The sequence below is a fragment of the Halichoerus grypus genome, chromosome 9 (assembly GCF_964656455.1).
Source record: "Halichoerus grypus chromosome 9, mHalGry1.hap1.1, whole genome shotgun sequence".
NCBI lineage: Eukaryota > Metazoa > Chordata > Mammalia > Carnivora > Phocidae > Halichoerus > Halichoerus grypus.
This window is the reverse complement of record NC_135720.1, coordinates 93,665,699-93,681,803: the sequence shown is the minus strand read 5'-3', so window position 1 is coordinate 93,681,803 and position 16,105 is coordinate 93,665,699. Positions and strand designations below refer to the sequence as shown.

Genomic DNA, 16,105 nt, shown 5'->3' with positions numbered 1-16,105 from the left:
AGTGAATGGACAAATTAATCACCACCCCACCACACTGGTGGGGATAATAATACCTAACTTGCGAGGCCACTGTGGGTACTAAAGACAGTTAACTGATTGCCTAGCAAATAGGAACTACTCAGTAAGTAATAATTAGTACTACTCTTTAATTACATAAACATCTAGCCTTGGTTCCTATTTCATAAGCAGAATATTAAAAAACTCAATTAGACTTTCTCAGGCACGTAGGCATTGGCTACCTATCTATAAAACACAGACATTTCCTAAAACTAGCCACACAAGAACAAGTTTAAAACAGGAATATTTAAATATCTGGATCTTAATCTGAGTTTTGTCTCTTTAAAACAGAAAAAATCACATACATTGGCATTTCAGTCGAAAGTGAAAATATCCTGAATCAAGACTGATTCCTACTGTGCTTGATAGTTATCAAGAGAAGAAAAAAAAAAAACTTCTTACTTATTACAAATATAAAGTGGACCTTTATAGAATAGAATTCCTTTTCTTAAGAAAAAACACAATAGAATTCCTTTTCTTAAAAAAAAACAAAAACAAAACAAAACACTTGACATTTCAGGAAATCTGATTAGAAGAGAAAGGAGAGATCATCACGCCATATATAATATGAGTACACTCTGAAATGGGGTTAATAGAGCGGAATAAATGTTTGCAAGAGGCCCAGCTGGAACATCTCACAATAGGGGCAGCTGAGGGGCTGGGCGGAGCAGAAAAACCACAGAGGGTACTCAGAGACTCTCAGAATAAAGATACGAGATCTGCCTTCGTCTATTCTTGGATGAGAAAAAAAAAAAAAAAACCCTGATATTAACAATATAAATATGTTTTAAACTTAAAACCATATACACAACTTAAATTAATTTTAGAATCATTACTTATACATGACTCCACTTCTGCTGAGTGGCTCAATCATGACTACAATTCAGGTACACTGGCTAACACATTATATAATTGTTTTCTTTGGGAACAGTGTAGAAAATAAGGTAGATGGGGATTTTTAAAACTACAGAGATCCACTCTACAGAAAAGAGCTGCTTCCTTCCTTCACCTCTCCTCTCCCAGGAGACCGGGCTCATTTATCAAATATTTCAAGTAGAATTTGAGTTATCTCCATTAATTAAGGTAGAAAACAAATTGGAACCTGATTTTTCCTCTTCCCCAATATAATGTTCCTTATTCTTACATATAAATTTGGTTACATTTTAACTGTAGTCTCTATGAAAGTGAACCATAAGAGGGATTTGAAATTTGATGAGTACAGATACTGTTCCATGCATGGAACATACTTTTAGTGCATGTACAGATGCCATCTTTCTTGTCACTCTCCCTTTGTATTTCTGAGGTTATTTTATGCATTAATTTAAAAATTAAGGGAAACAGAAGTAACATGGGTGGACCCAGTTCTTAGGGGGTCTGCTGTGGATGTAAACAAAGCACATACCTGATTTCACTGCTGCTATTGCCTTCGCGGGGGTAGTCACAGCGCTGATTAGGTTACATAGTGAGATCCCACTGTTGTTTACTTTCTGAATCTCTGGTGTTTTTAGACTCCACTTCTCTTGTAATTTCTTGAGATATAAAAACACAATATTTTTCAATCTTCATAATATTTTCAAAGTTACACATTATAATTCAATTTCTTAAACATATCTTAAAGCAATGATGACTGCAGGTCCTGATTCGTGGGGGAGTGGATAGAAAAAAAGGCACTATGCCTAGGTGTTCCAACAGCCCAGGTGACTGTTAACACTGTTAGTGGTGAGAAGTGAGATATGGTCCATCCTACATTCTGCTCCTAGCCACAGTGGATGTCAGCCTATTTCTAGCTGCCATGGGTTCCAAAGTAACTGTCAACTGTCAGTCTGAAAACTGTACTTGGTACCAGCCAAGTTACAAGAAGAAATGTACTAGAAACGATTTAAAAAAAAAAAAAGGGAATTCAGAATTCTATTTAATAGTGAGTTTTAATCCTCAAAATTTCAATGAATTTTTAAAAACACATATCTCCACAAAGTTGGAGTGGGAAAATCGCCATAACTGGGCATAAGTTTTATGATTTGAATCAGATGACAAAAGACTTGTACAGTATCTGTACTAGAGATTCAAATAGCTTCTACCTTCAAATGCTGGTTACAGTGATATATCTGAGCTAGAGTTAAATGCTGAATTGAAGATCTTTTACATAACGTTATAAGAAATGGTATTTAAAAAAACACTGAAAGTAAGTACAGATTTGGTGGGGAAGAAAACTTGGGTACTAGAACAGTCAGCAACTCACTAATACATCTCTTTTAAAAAGCAAATTAACTCAAAATTTGTGTTCTTCCTCAAAAGGATTAGAGCTATGTCATGATTTCCAAATAACACCAAAATATACTGAAGATAAAATGGGGATCTAACTTATCAGATAAAAGGAAGGCACTAATAGTCTTTTAACCTCCCATTACTCACACAGGCAAAGAAGAAATTAGTAGTAGATAATAATTCACCTTAGTTTCTTCCAAAGATTTTCCTAAATCCTCTGCACCAAAAGAAGGCTGCACAATGGGAACTCTTTCCATTGTTTCTTTTATCCATGACTTCAATGACTTAACAAGGACTTGGAAAGCATCCATCTGTTCTTGACAAGAAGATATGGCTTCTTTTCTAGATAACAAAAATTATTGAAGAATTTAAGCCACAGAAAGAAAATACTCCGAAGGAATAATTACTAGTAAATAAATTATTATTCCTGTATCAGGCCTACAATTAAGGAAAAAAAAAAACAAACCTTCTCCTATGCAAACTCTAACCCTGGATAAAAGGACGAAAGGTCTCATAGGTGCCAAGTGAAATCAGCTAAGTAACTACTCTATTCCTGAGGCACACTCCATAGACAAAGAGAGGACCAGTTAAGAAATCCGTAACCTATATGGTAATGGCACTTTATAATACTACATAAACTCTAGGACTATATAAACAGTTTTAACACTATTTAGATTCAGCAAGCTTTGATCTGTCCACTTTATATGGTGCTTAATGCCAACAGGCACAGAACCAGCAGGGAAACATTTACAAATCACTGATCTGAGGAAAATATGCCGCCACCTAGTGGTTTCCACACGACACTACAGTCACTTTAGTGGATGAATAAACCAGGTGCTTCAGAGAGTCCAGATTGAACTCTCCAAACATGAGGTGAGGCCTAGCGACTAAAGAATGGTACTGACTGCCTCCCTGACAGATACTCAGAAAGCTCCACAGTGAACTATATGGATCTTTCTGTATACTAAGCACCACGGAGGGAGGGCACCTGCCCAGCACATGAACAGCTGTGAGGTTCCATTTGGTATGTGGGTGGCATGTGGATGGCATGTGCCCGTGTGCACGTGTGTGGAATACTGGCACAGAAGGGTCCACTGCAGCTGGACTAATTACTGATGACTACATGGTTTTAAAACTGAACCCTTCTGGAAGAAGAAACCACCTAGAGTTCACCTCGGAAAACCAAGAATATCGTTTCCATGTGATGTGAGTTAAATATTACGCGACAAGATGGAAAATGTAGCTCTGGAAATAGTAATAGACAGTGCTCAAAAGTTTTCGGTAGAGAATTCTGAAGAAATAAAGAAGAGTTAAAAGACAACTATTTTCTATCTTTGTGGGGTCTTTAGCAAAACCTGACGTATATTCTAAACTAACATGAGATCAGAAATAGAAAGTCTAGTCACAAGGTTTATCCCAGTACAGCTTTTTAGCTGAACTCAGGTGCATTCTCTTGTTTCTTATCTTGCTTGTTCACGGAGTCATTTCTTACCTACAATTCTTTAAAAAGTAAACGATTTTACCAAAAAAAAAAAAAAAGGCCATCAAAAACTATATTGAAATTGTGCAGTTTCTGAATTAAGCCCCAAAAGCAATGAACCATGAGCTATCTTTCAATGTTATTTCTGATTTTGCAAATAAAATTGTGGTATTTGCCAAAGGCTTCAGAGACCACAGTGATTTTAGATTATTTTCAGTAATACACTACCACCACTATTTTTCTACATAATGCTTTCTACTTTTAGGTAAGAAGTATCAAATTTCCTTCCTAAATATTCTAACAAAAATGCACTTAATTTTAATAGCCAAAAAATATATATCAGTATAAAAGCACTTACAAAGTAGCCCAATGCTTATCCCCAAAGTTTTGTCTCAGGTATCTACATGAGCAAATAAAAATAATTCATTCTTTAAGTATCAGGTAGACTAAAATCCAATTTCTTAAGTGGTGCTTACTTTTCTTTGATGGTATCCTCCATTTCCTTGAACTTCTTTGACAAATTATTTGTTTTTTCAAAAACCAGAGCCTTATCACCTGGCAAGCCATGGCTGGATATCTCCTTCAAAACACTGTGTAAAACTTCAAGATCTTTCTTGTGTTCTAAGAATTCAGAAGTTGATTCCTACAAAGCATTTAGATATTCAATCAATCTAAGATGTTGTTAGATCTCCAGATGGCATTCTATCAAGAGGTATGTATGGGACCAGAATGGCTCTACTCAGAATTTCACAGAATGACCCTGCCTATGGTCAGTACTCTAAATATAAACAAACATGCAGTTAGGCTGTCTGAAAGAGAACACAAGTAAATTTATTTAATTTAGCACTGGGTGTTATATGCAAACAATGAATCATGGAACACTATATCAAAATAAATAAATAAATAAATAGATAGTACATTTATCTAACTAAAAAAATAAATAAAAAATAAATAAAAATGCATTCCTTATAGTCTGTCTTTTGTGGGTTCTGGCATATGATATCTATATCATCTTTAATATGTGGAAAGTGTATATGTGAGAAATGGTGTTCATTTCTAATCAATGAGCAAAGGCTTTAAGGAGAAGATGGGGTTTGGGATTTTTGAAGGAGGGAAGCATAGATCCTTATTAATCCATCAGCAATTAAAAATGATGATTGCTAATTGTAATGCTGCTAATACATGCTAATACAAAGCTGGTCTGAAGTGTTCATGAGCTTGACCAACCTCGTGAATATGAAGGAAGACATACCTGCATGTACTGAGACAATTCAGTAACATCTTTTCCTGGCACATCTGCCTCAGTGAGAGCCTGAGTTTTTGTTTCTAAAAATGTCTGGAGCTTTTCTGAGAGGTTCTCAAAGAGTTCTACTTTGGTTTTTAGCTCCTCCATTTTGGCAAGTTTTTCTTTGTGTTTACGACTTGCTTCTGAAAAGCGGACAGACAAGTCCTTCATCTTGGCTTGCAGTGAGGATGCAGTGGATGGATCCGCGGTTTCCATGAATTTCTTCAGTTTTTCATTCATGGCATTTATACTGCTCTGACGACCTGCAATATCCTGTTCCAACATCTGAAATGAACCAAATACGGCCTGTGTTTTATAATGAGGTTTACAAAGAACATCACAGAGTGTTAAAAAATGACCATACGTAACAACATGCGAGTGAACAGCCTGTGACTAAGGAAGGTTAAGTGTTGGGGCTGACTGACCAGTCTGCTCTGCCCCTTGAGGCACACGGTCCCAAATCTCTTCAAGACAGGACGGAGACCAGCCGGCGAGTTGCCTGAGCGAGGCAGGAGGCGGCTGCCCCTCAGCAACCCGAGACCTAACGGAGCCGAGGGATTATCTACGGTCCTAATTTTTAAAAGGCTGGACAACAACAAGATTGATCTGATTAACCTCATGTGCAGCTGGCTGAAGCTGTGATGAACAAGCTAGGCCTCGTGTATGTGTAAGCCATCTATAATGAGTTACATTCATGAAAAAGCATACAAAGCTCTCTCTCTACTTCTTCAGAGAAAAACTGCTTCATACATGTGTCTCGGTGCAAGCACTACTTTTCACAGTTATACTCAGGAAACCTCCTGTCTTTATCCTTAAGTTTATCTTCAATCTACCCATCCCTGGGACTTTTTAAGTGGGGTTTTGTTTTGTTTTGTTTTTTTCAATCTAAAAGTGTTTTTTTTTTCTTTTTAAATGTCACTTACAATGTTTTTACTGATCACATCCTGAAGAGCGGCAGAGTTTAAGGGCACTTGACCTTGCTCTTTCAGAGAACTTTCCACACTTCCCATCCAGTCCAGCATTTCATCCAGGCCATCCTGCACACTCAGTGAGCGGGTCAAGGTTATTTGCAGTTTTTCATTTCGTTCATTAACAGACTTGGACAGATCATCATATCTCCCAACAATGTCATCTAGTCCAGAAAGATCAGGAAGTGTTAACCACAAAGCTCTCTTTGCCCTATTCCTTTTCAAAAATACACTAAGGTGAGTCACACAATTTCCACACCAAAACTGGAAAAAGAAAAAGTTTTAAATGATAAATTCAAAATGCAGAATCAGAGCACCATCCGAAACCTTAACAAAAGAAAAAAAAGATCTCAGTGGAATATAAAAAAACTGAAGTATTTTTTAAACAGTAGTTGATATATAGGTCATCTGCATTTGAGAAGAGCTTTTGGGATGAGGAAACATTTGAATTTCCCCAGAGAAATGTTAGTGGTCTAAACAATTAAACTTTAGAGTAAATGCTGGTTCTCAATCTGACATTTTCAAATTAGCCATACTAGATAGCCACATGGAAAAAAGAAAAAGGTGACAGTCACACGCAGCTATTCTCAAGGACAATACACAGCTATAAAAAGATTTATCAAGAATTAACCTTTACATATAAAAATTATCTCTCCCTTGTGCGCAGCAGGTATTCTCTCTCTCTCTCTCTCACACACACACACACACGCACACACACTCAAACATATACTTAAGCTTTTGTCACCCTTCACAGTCTAAGCAAAGTACTTGAAAGCACAGAAACTGACAGATGCACATATGATGAGAAAACAGATAAATACAATGAGAAAATAAATCATGAAAATTCACTTAAAATAAGATAGGTTGAGATTATGTTTCTAAAATATAAATAGAATTTATTTGAAAAGTTTAATAGCAGACCAAAGGGAAAAATAAATAAGGTTAACAGGTTGACCTATATCAGATGAGATTAACTTTCTTTCAATTCTGAAGACTTAAGATGTTAAAAAAAACAGGCTGTTCTAGCCTAGTTTTCACTCAAATGGAAAGTTCTATTACTTTAACATCCTACATTCTGTACTGTAGACCTATGAGAAGTTCAAAGAACAATGATTTTTAATGTATTAATCTCTCTCTGGAATAAATCATCAATTTATCACTTATTGTCCAATAATTTGAAAAGTATTTTGGGGCGCCTGGGTGGCTCAGATGGTTAAGCGTCTGCCTTCGGCTCAGGTCATGATCCCAGAGTCCTGGGATCGAGTCCCGCATCGGGCTCCCTGCTCAGCGGGGAGCCTGCTTCTCCCTCTGCCTCTCTCTCTCTCTCTCTCTCTGTCTCTTATGAATAAATAAATTTTAAAAAATCTTTAAAAAAAAAAGAAAAGTATTTTAATTATTTCTGATTGCTTTAGTTGGATATATTGTATGTTCAATTAGAAAACTCTGACTGCAAACCCCACTCTGAGAGTAAAACATTTTACATGCTGTGTTTGGCCCATGGAACACAATCTATAGAAGCAATATTTCTCTTTGACTGTTTTAATGTATCATGAAAAAACACGTTGACAAGTTTTCACTGAATTGAGAGGTTAAGCTTAGATAATTTAAAGAGACAGTCAATGGTCCCATCACAGAACACGATGAAGCCAGGAGAGTGCAGACGGGGCAGGGGAAGGCAATGAATATGCACCAAGATGCCATCAGCAGACAAAACAAGCAGCAAATTCAAATATAAGCCCTTCTTTGGAAGTCACAAGAGAAGATACTCTGAATTGCAGGTGGTGATTGATTAGCAGGTGAGCTGCCTCTCAACTGGGCAACTCTAGGCAGCAGCAGGGTAAATCAGCAATCTGGTTAGCCTTGAAAAGTGATTTCCCAAGCAAATTCAGCTATTATACTAAAATTAACACATTTTGAGTGTTACTATTTTTGTATTTCTTAATGATGAAATATTGTCACTGAAGTGAATTCTTGCTTTTACTAAGTAAATATTATTTTAGAAGAAAAGAGTACAAAATGAAATCTAAGACTGTTATTTTTTTAAGTGGTTGGTTTTCTTAGGGGTCAGACAGATCTTAGAGAAATTCCTCTATATCTTAAATATATTTTCACATATTCCTAGAAACTTATGCCAGATAGAAGTTTTAAAGTCTTAAAATAATGTGTAACATGTGAATTTTTAAGCTAATAAAAACAAAACTACGTACACTTGACAATGGGGAAAATGCCTCTGCAAATAACAGAAGCACATATATATTACAGTCTTTCTTTTTCCTCCAAATCTCCATGCCCAAGTCCTTAATAGCAGTAGTTGCCAATGTGGGATGACAAGATGGTACACTGGGATATAGGAACAAAATATTAGAACTTCCATTCATGTTTTTATCCTACATGTTAAAATTTTATGTTTTTGTGTTTTATAATTATAATACACATGATGTGATAAGACAGTAATATTTGTATATAACTTATAAATACACGTGCCTACATGAAGGTATATGCTGAAATTTTTGAAAGGTATATGCATGTTCAAAAATTTTAGACATCTTTAAGAATGAAAAAAAAGTTTTCCTTCTAAGGACTGGTTTTAGAAAAGCAAAGATCCATCCTTCTCTTCATCTAAAATTTATTCTCAGATTTTAACTCATACTTGCTTTGGTGTGAAACACAGGTCCAATCATCTTATAAAACATTGCGTTTATTTCATGCATAGAAATATATAATAACCTTGAACTACACATTAGGTAGTACGAAAAGCCACAAAGTCAAAGCAAAAAATACAGTAAGAGGGCAAACATTTATTGATACCCACTGTGCATTTAATCTAAACTAAATACGATGAGTGGATACAAAGAATAACATGTAATAGCTCTTTTCTCAAGAGATACCAGCTCTAACGTGAGAGGGCACAGAAGCACCACTATGACTGGATATAAGTTTCTGGTATCACTGGAGAAAATTGGGGTAATCAGAGCCCTGTGAGACCACTCAAAGGCTCCTAGAAAATGGAGAGGTGGGAACATTGTTTTAAAGCATGTCTCTTAATGCCATGCTCCTGCTTTCGACAAAGACCCCTCAGTGAGTCTCTTTTGGCCATAGGTTTTAGCTCTGCCCAATGCCATCCACCAAAAGAATCTTAAGTTCTACTTTCTGTGATAAATATTACATAAAGAGTTTTTGTTACATTTTCTAAATATAAAAATAAACTTTAAACATACTCTTTTCAAAGTACACAACCCCCACTCCCAATATACCTGCCCCAAAAGGCATGCCTCCTCCCAGACTGGGAAGTACCATTTCTCAGTGAAAGGACATAAGCAACACAATACACACTGGTGAGCATGTTCTCCGTAGCAGAATGCCTTCATTGAGAATTTACCCGTGAGAAAGCAAACAAGGAAATAAACACTTACCCAGTGTTTTCTGGATATCATTCTTGGCTGGAAGTAGAGATCCTCTGGCATCTAAAAGCACTTCAGCCGTTTTTTTCAGTTTCTCTACAGCAACCTGCTGACTTGATATCTGTCCTTGCAGAGCCTGGAGGATTGAATGCTTCAATTATACTCAATAGGATTAAATGATATATTTCCAATATTAAAAAAATTATTTACAGTACGATAAAGTAATATTAGACATAAAAATCTTTTCGTCATTATAAACTTACTCGAGAGTCCTTAGAATAGGCCCAGTTATAAAGTGGTGTTAGCAAAGGCCTCAGCCAGTGAGGATAATACCAATTCAGTCTTGAAATAAACCATTGAGCATATATATATGTTCATGATACTTGGCCTGATTCTTGATCTTGCAACCCTCTACCCCTAGCCTGAGATCTCCCTTCATCCCCTTTCATAGCCTTGGATGATACCCTCACTAACCACCTGAAAACAAAAACAAAAACAAAAACAAAAACCAACGTAACTCAAAAAAAACAAAAAAACAAAAACAAACAAACAAAAAAAACCCCACACCTTTGGGACTATTTCTAACTCCAGGTAAGGAAATAATTAAGGATTTCCATTTCAATACAAAGTCATATTTATTTCTGTTTACTCAACAAAGGTTACTTAACATCTAACAAATTCAAAAAAATCTTGCTGGGTTTGTGAAAATACAAAACCAAACAGACACAAAGCTCACCCATAGGGATCTTATGATCTACATCAGGAACTGTAAGTGCTACTGGAAGCTGAGAGGAGGGGTAAGTGGAGAGGGAAATGAGGACCACCTCCATGCTGGTGGTACTGGGCTGGGTCCTGAAGAAAGTGTGGACGGAGACAGGCAGAAGTGGAGAGGGAGGATATGTCCCTGCAGAGTGAACAAAGATGTGGACAGAAACATCACAGGACAGGGGAGAGTCCCAACCAGGTAGAGAATGTGTCTGGGTGAATAAACAGCAATAGGACTGTCCAGCTAAAGAGTTTACATTTCATCCGGCAGCAATGGAGAGTCGTTCAAGGATTCTGAGTATGGGTTGACACGCTCAGAGCTGTGTTAAGAGAAGGCTAAATTTGTAGCACTGTGTGGGGTAAACGACATGAGTAAGAAATGAAGCAGAGACACCAGTTAGGGGAAACTTCAGCAGTAATAAAGGAGAGAGGCCCTTCTGGGCTGGGAAGGCAAAATTGGTTACAGAGTTTGGGAGGGTCTCTTGACAACTGGTTATCTAAAGCTGTGCTGTGAGATATGGTAGTCACTAACTACAAGGAGCTTTTGAAATTTAAAATTAATTGAAATCAAATAAAATTAAAAATTCAATTCCTCAGTTGTACTAGCCACATTTCAAGTCCTAAGTAGCCAAGGGTGATAAGTGATTACCATATTGGAGACATTATAGAGCATATCCATGGCCACAGAATGTTCTATGGGACATCACTGCGTGAGGAGCCAGGAACAAGGAAAAAGAAGAGGCAAGAGAAGTGTCCAGTGTTTTTGAGCCTAGGCAATTAATGGAATTCGTAAGCAAAAGTGGGAGCAAGTTTAGGAGCAAAGGAGAGTCTGTTCAGGAATTTATGACTTCAAAGAGCTCTTAGGATCCTCATATAGAAAGAAAAAAAACAACAACAACCCAGTGAACTTGGAAATGGAAGTGACTCTGAACACAGGCTGGAACGAGACATAAAGTTCTAGAAGCCAAGACCCATGGAGAGACTGCTAGAGGAGCAAGCACGGAAACACCGGAGGAGTAGGCCATAAGGAATCACGGAGAGTTCGTATACTTAAGTGATGAGAAGGGAAAAAGAACAGATGTAATCAGGGATTTGGAATTGGGCCTGGAATAATTCTGTCCCCAAAGGTTATAGGAAGAGAGAAAGTGGAAAAGGTTAACAACATCATTTGCTTCAGAAAGGATACTGTAATCCTGAATTTGCTGAATAGAGGCCCCCATTTCTCTAAGTACATGTGGTTCAACAATTACAATGAAGAGAGAAGAGGTAGAGGCAAGAACCACAGATAAATCTTCCAGAAGTCCGGCCCTGCATTCCTAACACCTCTGATGTATCTGTGTCCAAACGGGCTAACTGTCCACCTGGGCCCTATGCTTGGCTTTCACTTCACTGGAGCTACTCAAGCTCCTCTTCCAGTCTCACATTCGGATTTCAAATTCAAATTCCCATATGCCAAACTGTAGATGAACTCATCCCTGGCCATGGGCCCAGGTTTCCAACTGCCTCTTGATCATTTCCATCTGGGTGTAAACAGTCCCCTCAAACTCAGAACGCTGAATCTGAACTCATTATCTCACTCCCTACACCTGCACTTCTCCTGCTTTTGTATCTCATGACCCAAGTAGTAGCTCTGAGGTTCTTCCTGGACTCTTCCTCAACCCTCCTTTCCACATGCAAATCCACCATCGGGTCCTGACAATTTTACCTGCTTAAGGTGTTTTTAAAAGCAGACTTCTGCTCTGTAATTCTGGATCACTGCACTCAACTGAAAAAAGCATCCTAACTGAGCTCCCTGCCTCCAATCTCTTCCCGGACACAGCCCCCCAGTGTGTTCTATCTAAAATACATACCTGACCATATCGTTCCCCTCTCTAAAATCTCCCAGTAGCTTCCCATTGCCGTTATAAAAACGACAGACTTGTGCATTCAATAAAAGGTCCAATGACATCTACTCTCTAATTCTATCTTCAATCTCATCTTCCTCCACCTCCTGTTCCAAAAATGTCCAAAACCACAGCTGTTTCTTAGCTATTTGCTCAAGCTAGACCCAGCATTTAACATCTCTACATGCTAACCTTCCCACGCAACCTATCCCCCATCATCCTGAGCCTGGCTCTTGTTCACTGGTTAACAGTCAGCTGGGCAACCCCCTAACTTTCTCTTCACCCCTAGTTTGTAAGTAGTCCCTGCAGGAGCTCCCATAAATACCCTGTGAATATTACTGGATTTGTCTCTTAGACTGTAACCTCTTTGAGAATGAGGAATTTATTCCATTCAGCTTTTTTTTATCACCGCCCAGCAACAGTGCTTGACACATAGTAGGCCCTGAGAAAGATTTCTAGAAGAAGTAAATGAATGAAAAGTAAATTAAAATATCAGGTATAAGATCCAAAAAGATCCTCTTCTATTTCAGCCTTCATTTCAGATTAAAACAAATGTCTACAGCCAATGGCAAAAATTTCCTCAACTAATTTTCATATTCAAGTAATTTAAATGACATCCGGGCAGCCCATATATGTCAAAAGGCTTAGCAAGCTATGGCCAACGTGGGATTTGTGATCTGTGTACCAGATCCTAAAACTGTCCCAAGAGGCCAAAGACACTATCAGAGTGGATCTGTCTAGGAGATTCTTCACAGGTTTAGTTACAGGAAGCATAAACAATTCCTCACGACAGGAACTTTACCTAGAACCAGGATGAAGTCTACACCACAGACACAGTTTGTGGGCATTGCATACTGACTTAAGAGATGAAATAAGGTTATGAATACCTCCAAAAAAATTTTTTTTTAGAATGTGAGTTCTCCAAGGGGAGAGGCAGAGTTTTCACATCTTTGTGTCTTCACATTTGTCTTCACATCATTACAGTTCAGTGGTATCAGAGTGTTGACAACACAGCTACCAGTCCTCTGAGTAATAATGCTAATAACAGTGTGCTATTGGAGAGAAAGGTTTCGAACGAACCGACTTGGATACCCCCAAGTTACATTTATTATCCAATAGAATATGCTAGTATTATAAATGTAGAGAAAACTGATTTTTCTGTGGTAGTCTTATGTGTTTATATTACTGTTAAAGAAAAATAATTTTTAAATGTTAATAAAAATCAAAGAAATGGAAACTGCCTAATCCTCCTAAAAATGTATCCTTGCTACATGCTGAGGTCGTCTGTGAGGAAAGTAAGAACATATGCCAAGAACAACTTTAATTGCACATTTAATTTTTAAAATTACGCTGCGGCTTAATTAGAATTTATTCTCCTTTGAGATGTTGCTCTCCTCTTTAACATCACTTTGGCTGCCTTACGACTAGAAGAGTCTTCTTCCGCAGCCCATACCAAGAAAGTTTTCCTCTGTTGGACAATTAATCCAGGTATCTGTTTAATTTAAAAACCACTACATCCTTTTGGGTTCTTCTTTTTCTTTTAGCTCTAGTTAATAGAAAAATTACTTTCATATAGGATGGAATCAGTTTCCTGATAGAGACCTAACTTAAAATGTGTTGTTTTTAGTGTGTACACTTTCCTGTACTAAAATACCTGACTTCTTAACTGAATGTCACGTAGGCAATCTTAATAATTATTTTATGCTATTGGCAACTTCTACCAAAATACAGGCCTTTACACTGCAGCCTCTCTTCTGCCGCTACCACATACACTGTCCTTCGACAGTGATCAGGTGGGACCGGGAAACTTTATTCAGACACACCTGGTCTTGTGCTCATGGGAAAGAATAAACACAAAGAGGCCCAGGACTGGTAACGCACATCCAACGGAAGGGAGCCACCCCGGGGAGGCCACACCACCCCGGGGATGACCAACTAGAGCAGGACCTCTCCCTGGAGCCTCAGGTGACACTGGGTAAACTCTTCAGCCCAGGAGAGAAGCGGCGCCCTCCGTCCTGCCTGCCTGCACCTCACCTCCCTCCTCACAGCCCACACTTCCCATCCCCTTCTCTCTGCCTGGGCCTTACCCGGCCACATTTCACCCTTGGCTAGGACTTAGCTTTCTTCCAGCCAGAAGCGGCCAGTCTCAGGCCAATACCTAGCATTAAGCTCACTCGGGAGGGCACCCGTTTTGCCCGTTAATAGCATGATAATGACTTCTGATTCTGTAACGTGCAGATGCAGCTGAATTCTGGAAGGCAGCTGTTGAACTGGCAATACTGTGTTGACTTTCTAGTGATGGCAGCAATGATTGCTACCCACCTGCTAAAAGGAGACACAGAACTGATTTATGGACTGAAACTTTCAAACTCCAAATCATTGGTCATCTGGAACAGGAGTAAAGTATTTCAAAAATGATCTCCCCTCACATTAAGATTCTAAAATATGCTTTAAATTTAAGACGGAGAGACTCTCTCCGCCACTGTGGGTATGCGGAGAGTTCTGCAGTTATTCAAGTCTGACATCAAGCCTGCACTTCTGAAGGAGCAGGTAGACTTTCTGAGAACTGTGCTAGGCTATAACTAGAGTTTATGTCTCTAAGAAACATGGGGACCCTCAACAGGAACACCAGTCCTGGTCCTCAGACCTGAAACGGGACGGTGACATCCCTTCTTCCTTTCCACCTGTTCGTTCTTGAACAAACCCTTACTGAGTACCTCCTTTGGGCCAGGCACTCTTGTAGGTGCTGGGGAGATAGCAATGAACAAAAAGAGAGAAAAACACCTGCCTTCATGGAACTTACTTCCAATGGAGGAGAAAGATAATGAACAAAATAAATAAGTATAAAGATAAATAAGTGGCCAGGGTAATATGGTTTTCCTTTAGGGAGGAGGGAGCGGTGGGATACAAGCCTTAACAGCAGTGTCAAACCAGTTAAACAACAGCGGAAAATACAACCTCATTAGAAAGAGAAACGAATGGACTATGAATTGGAGCCCCAACTCCCTTTAGAAAGAGAAGTGTGTTTCCCATCCTCTGTTCCCCTTTCCAAAGTGAAACGATCACAAAAGTGTGGGGCAGCAGATGGGTTTCAGCAAGGCTACTGAAGGGTTGGATCTCTCACTTTTCTCTCTCTCTGTCTCTCCTTCTCTGTCTCTTTCTCTTACCTTGGTCTCTTCTAATTGCCTTTGCAGGTTTTTAGGGTCCACAGCGATGGGTTCAGATAAGTGTTTGCTCGCTGTGACCGCACAGGCCTGGAGCCCTGAAAGAAGTCCACATGAAGCATCTTCATAGTGTTGATATTTATCCACCAGGTCTTTAAGATTATTCCCAAGGACATTGCACTAAAAAAACAATAAAAATAAAAAATCAGAAGAGATTAAGGGTGAGGGATTAAAATCCCACTGTATAGGTGTTAAAAACCTTAGGACCTATAGTTAGGCAACTTGGAAAACACCAGAGTTCAACCAAAGTTGGTGAAAACGATAGGACTAAGATATTTTCCTTCATGTGAAGAAGCATCTTCAAAAAGTAACCATAAAAACGAAGAGATAGTCCTAGATTTATACCAGTTCAAAAACATGTTTACAAGGGCTGGGTCTTACTACAGAATGAAGGATTCAGATATCAATCACCAGGGGAGGCTAATCTACCAGGACACATTCTGAGTTTTATGGACCATGTGTATAGCTATGTATTCGATGGGAAAGTTTTCAAAGTGCTTAATAAATCATTTCCATGTCACCCAAGACTGAAGTTGTACAAGGAGGCAAATAATCTAGATCAGAATGGGCAAAGGCCAATAACCAATGATGCTCTTCAAACCATTTGGGTGACTTGGTTAGTCTGTTCAGCTTATACTGTAAAGAGGGAAATGTTTTCTTAGTTCTGTGGGGTTTTTTTTTTTAAACGAAACGTCTGCTTGTCCACAAGGAGAAGCTGAAACAGTCTGTTAGCCGTGAAGTATTAAAATAATGCACTGATCAACTACATCTGCAAAA

The 16,105-nt window shown here is 38.5% G+C and overlaps 1 protein-coding gene across 23 annotated transcripts in view; it reads right to left on the bottom strand.

Moving 5' to 3' along the window:
* Positions 1-16,105, bottom strand: part of DST (dystonin) — a 470,287-nt gene that overhangs the window by 104,819 nt on the left and 349,363 nt on the right. For all 23 annotated transcript variants that reach the window (XM_078055212.1, XM_078055192.1, XM_078055195.1 and 20 more), the window contains 7 exons: positions 15,272-15,448; positions 9,469-9,592; positions 6,011-6,219; positions 5,055-5,372; positions 4,279-4,445; positions 2,508-2,664; positions 1,460-1,586 (listed from right to left, as the gene is read on the bottom strand). In XM_078055212.1, coding sequence (XP_077911338.1) covers positions 1,460-1,586; positions 2,508-2,664; positions 4,279-4,445; positions 5,055-5,372; positions 6,011-6,219; positions 9,469-9,592; positions 15,272-15,448 — 1,279 coding nt within the window. The remainder of the gene's footprint in view (positions 1-1,459; positions 1,587-2,507; positions 2,665-4,278; positions 4,446-5,054; positions 5,373-6,010; positions 6,220-9,468; positions 9,593-15,271; positions 15,449-16,105) is intronic.